Source organism: Salmo salar, chromosome 20 (assembly GCF_965601325.2).
Source record: "Salmo salar chromosome 20, fSalSal1, whole genome shotgun sequence".
NCBI classification, from domain to species: domain Eukaryota; kingdom Metazoa; phylum Chordata; class Actinopteri; order Salmoniformes; family Salmonidae; genus Salmo; species Salmo salar.
Window position 1 is genome coordinate 41145839 of NC_138310.1, and position 6028 is coordinate 41151866.

General features: G+C 40.9%; 1 protein-coding gene across 1 annotated transcript; it reads left to right on the forward strand.

Annotated features, from left to right (window-relative positions):
* The first annotated feature begins 610 nt into the window (after nt 1-610).
* On the forward strand, nt 611-4911 carry LOC106580708 (trifunctional nucleotide phosphoesterase protein YfkN). The gene is made up of 9 exons (XM_014162037.3): nt 611-825; nt 1034-1185; nt 1498-1588; nt 1796-2288; nt 2405-2552; nt 2731-2896; nt 3028-3175; nt 3424-3607; nt 3749-4911. The coding sequence occupies exons 1-9, from the start codon at nt 692-694 to the stop codon at nt 3868-3870; spliced, it is 1638 nt and encodes a 545-aa protein (XP_014017512.1). The 5' UTR covers nt 611-691; the 3' UTR covers nt 3871-4911.
* The last annotated feature ends 1117 nt before the right edge of the window (nt 4912-6028 follow it).

The following is a 6028-nucleotide window of genomic DNA, read 5'->3' on the forward strand; positions in this document are numbered from 1 at the left end:
GTCCAGGTGCTGAAATCCCACGCGCAGTTTTTCGTAGGATAATTAGTCGGTTCTAATTTCTTATTTTAACATATAATTAAACAAATTTAAACAAGACTCGCAATAGCCTAAACCTTTGCTATTTTGTAATATTGGATTACCGAGACCTGCTGTAGCCCTTTCCTGCAGTCAATGACCAAAAGCGCCCTCTTTGGCCTCATGGGTGGAATGTTATTAATATATTTCATTATTTCATAATTAATAAATCATTTTTTTTTTACTTCGAAAATCTGGTGTTTCTATGTCAAAGAGTTTTGTTATATTTCAGTCTTCTGTGATGTATATAAAGTGTAATATTGGGATGCAAACTCAAAATGTAATACATTTAACCTCTATATCTGACATGGTACAGTGTCTTATTTGTTTAAGCCAACAACCATGTGTGTGAGGTGTACACTTTTGTTTCGAAGTAGATTTGTTTAAGACTACCAATAATGACTCTATGTGACCCTGATTTAGCCCACTGCAGTAATTAACCAAATGGTAGAAATGCCCAAGGTTAGTTGTTCTTTGCGTTCGTGCTCTCCTCTCCAGGGTGCGCGACCGTTTATCTCCAAGGAGATACGTTCGAGTTCGCTTAACTGTGTCAACTGAGCAAAAAGGCGAAAGACAGCAAGTTCTGCAACAATCACTAACAGTAGCCTAATAAAACATGGATGAATATATTTTAAGTTTGGAAACAAATGTGACTTGTAACAAACCAGAAGTAGTTCTCACTATTTTACACTTCAATGATGTGTACGAAATAGAAGCAAGACCAGAAGAACCCGCTGGCGGTGCTGCAAGGTAAAGGTTAGCTAATCCTAGCAAGCTAACGTTAGTTAGCGAGTCTCGAAAGGAAATGTTGGCTTAACATTAACTTTAACGTCAGTTGCCTTGATCCAGCCTTGTTGAAACTTCACTTTGTCTAGCTTTGGGCAATCTAACTAGTCTTTGTATAGGATATATTAGAATTTCACAAAACGAAATGTTGGCTATGGTTTTCTCCCCCCAGGTTTGCCACTGCTCTAAAAGTATTCCAGTCGCTGAATCCTTTACTAGTTTTCAGTGGTGACTGTTTGAGCCCTTCTTTGCTAAGCACAGTCACCAAGGGAAAGCACATGGTAGATGTTCTAAATAAATTAGGAGTCCATTGTGCGGTGTATGGTAAGTGCGTCTCTCCAACCATGCATTACTATTTCATTGTATACACACACATAATCCAGAGAACATCCATTTATCCAAGTGCAAAACACATGGAGAACTCTCTCTTTTATGACCTTCTCTTTCTCTCTCTCTTTCTCTCACAGATGTACACACACACACACACACACACACACACACACACACACACACACACACACACACACACACACACACACACACACACACACACACACACACACACACACACACACACACACACATACACATACACACACACACAACTTTCTCAAAACTTCATTGTCTTCTTCTCAGGAAATCATGAGTTTGATTTCGGCGTGGACCACTTGGAAGAGCAGACAAAAAATATGACCTTCCCATGGTTCCTCAGCAATGTGTACGACAGGTCAGTTTCACCTTGCAATACTATATGACGGTGGGTTAAGACAGTTCTGAGCACTATGCTTCTCAATTTTCAATACATCTTCTGATGTACTTGAAGGACTATTGGTTTGCAGGACAATGAGAAGCAACACTACTTTTGTTCTATGTTGTTTTGCTTCTAGTGTATTATTTCAATGTGAACAAATTAATTTAAATTGTTCTCTCAAAGGTTCACCCATGAAACGTTGGGCCATGGCATGGTCAGCAGCATCCTGGAGTGGAACAGCCTAAAGATCGGTGTCATGGGCCTGGTAGAGGAGGACTGGCTGGATACCCTGGGCACTGTGGACAAGAACAACATCCACTACACAGACTATGTGGAGACAGCTGATCGCCTTTCTGCTGAGCTGAGGGACAAAGGGGCTGACCTGGTCATCGCAGTCACACACATGAGGTGGCGTAATGACATCAGGCTAGCATCCGAGTCCAACGGTGTGGATCTCATCCTGGGAGGACATGACCATGAGTACGGGGTTCTGGAGGTCAATGGGATTCTGATCGTAAAGAGTGGCTCAGAGTTCAGGTACCTGTCAAAGATTGACGTTGTGAAGGACCAGGATGGGACGTTCAAGTACACCTGTGAAAAGAGAGCTACAATGAGAGACCTTGAGGAAGATGCAGAAATCAAACAGATTGTGAAAGGATACACTGATAATATGCAGGTGAGTATTCGCTTACAGCTTGATTAGCTTACAGTAGCCTAGTGTGTGTTTGTTTTAGTAGCCAGCCCAGATGCCACTAAGATTATGTTTTATGAATTTATGTCACTCTGTCTCAGCATATGCTTGGAGAGGTCCTGTGCCACACAGAGGTGACCTTGGATGGACGCTGCACCACCGTGAGACGAGCAGAGTGCAACCTGGGTAATCTGATCACCAACGCTATGCTGGAGGCCACTCATGCTGAGGCGGCGATTTTAAACTCAGGTTATTACACCTTCCATTCATTTTTTGTTTCATTCATAAGCATAGTTTAGTTTTTTTTATTAAATATTGCCTCCATATTTGATTTCAGAATTTTAAAAAAATTGTGCAGACTTGTTCAATTCTGAAAAAATTTGACACCCAGGTCTGTCTGTTGAATCATGATTCTGTCCATGTATAGGTACTCTGCGTTCTGACCGCTTGCACCCGGCAGGTCCCCTGACCATGCATGACCTGCTGCAGATCCTGCCACTAAAGGACCCAGTGCTGGTGGTGGAGGCCACGGGGCAGCAGCTCTACGAAGGCCTGGAGAACGGGGTCAGCATCTACCCTGATTTAGATGGAAGGTACCGCACTGGAACACACTGAAAAGGCATCAAAACCACGTTATGAGTGAACTGGTTTTATTGTAGTTACTGCTTTATTCTCACAGGAAAAGCAATCGCAATAGTTTTTGACACAAGATGCATTTTTCCAGATTTCCCCAGGTTTCAGGGATCCAGTTTGGCTTTGATCCCAATGGAAAACCTGGCCACAGAGTCATCGCTAAGACAGTGAAGGTTCAAGGCAAGAGTCTAGATAGAGACAGAAAGTATGCGGTGGCCATGAAAGAATTCTTAACTAAGGTAGGGTATAGTCTTCATCTTCATATTAGCACACTCAGCCACAGCTACTGGAATAGTGTTGTACATTTTCCCTACGTTATATACAACAAATAAAGTCATCCATTAGTTAGCAGTGGAAGATGCAGTGTTTTTAAGTGGACAGGTAAAACTGTCTCCTCACAACAGTATAGCAAGCAGCCATGTTGGCATCAGAGCGAAATAAACATTGACAATATTCTCCTTTATATCCTCTCTTGTTTTGTCCTCAGGGCAAAGATGGCTACACTATGTTCAGTAGCTGTCCTCACAGGCACGACATAGAGAATGCTCAGATCCTGTCGACCATCCTCATCAACCACTTTGAGTCTGGCCAGATCGTCAGAGGCACCAAGAGGTGCATGTCTGGCCACAGGATGGGCCTCATCAAGGTGTCCAGCAGCCCCTCTGTGTCTGGTGAGCACAGCTGCCTCATTCATTCGTTAATTCATTCATATAAGGAATCTCTTATTCAATATGTCCTGCTTTTCATTGTTGTGCTGATCACATCTGTGAATGACAGCTAACCTGGAGTATGTATTGATGGTGTTTCTGCAGCCATTGAAAGTACCAAGAGTGAGAATCTGGAGGGAGAGGAGGTGGGTGTGGCTGTGGTGCCCGGAGTGGAGGGCAGGATATTCCATGTCCACCCTGAGGGCCAATCAGAAACAGAAGGCTAACAGAGAATTTCACAGAGCAACTCAGCCATGACTCTATAGTCACAGTGTAAGCCAGGGGAAATTTCATCAAGTTTCACATCTCTCATCTGCCTCTTGCTTTTTATCAGCCTTATAAACAGGCGGACTGTCAATGAACGCTCAGACAGCAACATGTGATTAAGTAATCCATTACTTGTAGTACTGTTGAAGCAATCCAGCAGCAAGCAGTCCTTGAAGATGTAAATACAATTTATTGACACGACTCAAAATTACACCACATTTTATCCCCTTGTCAATACAGTTGAATATTGACAACTAATATAGTACAGAATCTTTATTTATTTTGAATGATCATTTTGTGGCATATATGGTGGCGATGTATAAGGATTTGAACGGAGAAGGAGGAATAGTGTACATGTGTTCATGACAACATTATAGTAAAAAGGAAATGAATTGAAGAAAACTCACCACTGTGTTGTTGTGTTAAAACCACCCCTGACTTGATGTTTTCCTTTTAAATGAGATAGTCTCAGTCAATGTGCAAGGCCAATGTTTTTCATAGCCAATTCAATCTTGACAACATCCCAGTGTTGGGTGAATGAATCAGTGATTCCCTGCTTCTACTGTTGAAAGAACCCTACTGTAACGGAGGATAATGTGGGGTATTATATGGCCTATACTGTTTGGGGACTTTCTGGTCATGCTCCAGGGCTTGACATTATTTCTTTTTGCCACTTGTCCTTTGGACAAGTAGGACAGAATTTGTAGTTGTCCAAAAGCTCAAGGGACTTGTCCAAAAATAAAAATACATCTGTAACACCATATTAAGTGTTTATAAATACAAATAATTCCGTCAACATTTCCATGGTGGTATTTTGGCTAGGCTAGGCTACTTTGAAACAAGGAAAGACATGCTTCATAAAATTGCATAAAACATCCAGGTTTTAAACAATCAAGTTTATGGTTAAGTAGTTTCAAAATGCTGACCGTCTTTGCTCAGATTCAAGGTGGGTGATGTGCAGCTTGCAACAGGCCCTGTCCTTCACTCTCTGGTTTTGTGACAATTTGATCTGAAGGAACCGTGTCTCAAGTATGTCGACAGAATCAAGCCTTTAGACGTTAATGCTAATTATCCTTCATTATATTTGTCAAACATGACTGGCCTTCAGACTATATTTCTGTATCATAACTTGAATGACTTTTTCTGGCATTGGTTTGGACAATATGCATATCTAAACCTTGACATGTAGGCATTTTTATTTATGTACATGAAATTATTTTATTTAAATATTATTCCAATGTTGGCCTCTGATGTTGTCAATTTTGTGTTTGTTTTTTTACTTGTCCATTCGGACAACTTAAATCTATATTCTTGTCAGAAATGTTTTTGTTACTTGTCCCGGACAAGAGGACAAGCGTTAATGTCCATCCCTGGTTAGTCTTTACATTTAGGGACTCTGTGACTTTCATCTTTTTATTCTTTTGAATAAAATAAAACCCAGGAAAACTATGTGGCTGGTACAAATCAGCTGTACAATACTCTTAACAGCGCAATAGATGATTTCAACTGTACAATACTCTTAACAGCACAGTAGCTGATTTCAAGCAATGCCACTGTGAATACTTTGAATTGGAACGACTACAGACCCAAGGAGTGCTCTGATGCTGGAACTAAATAGTAAAACTTACACAATTACCATGAGAGGCATTCAGAGCAGAAGTGAATGAATTGGATTCACAATTCACTTCAAAGACACACTGCTGAGCAACCCATTTTCTAAATGGAGGAGTAGAGGAAACGCAGAATTCTATATTTAAAAAAATATATAATAATACAGTTTTCTGTACATATCAGTGAAACAAACCATTACAAAGGCTTGAGCAGAGTTCCACTTCTGTCAGGAGTGAAGGCGGCTTACAAATTATTTCTATTGCCAATCACACTGAAGACTTAGAATCAATCCAGGTACCTTTTTGTTGTTGCTTATTTCCATGAAACTTGAAGCAGTGCCTTAATGATATTATAGGTCGACTGTGTCCAGATCATGTGATTCCCCAATGCCCATGTATGGTACCATGTTTCCTCAATTCAATAGGGATCAGCTGGAACGCTGTTGGTTGTATTCTACCAAGCACATCTCCAATGTGTCTGTGAATTACTCTGCCTCCTCTCCTTCTT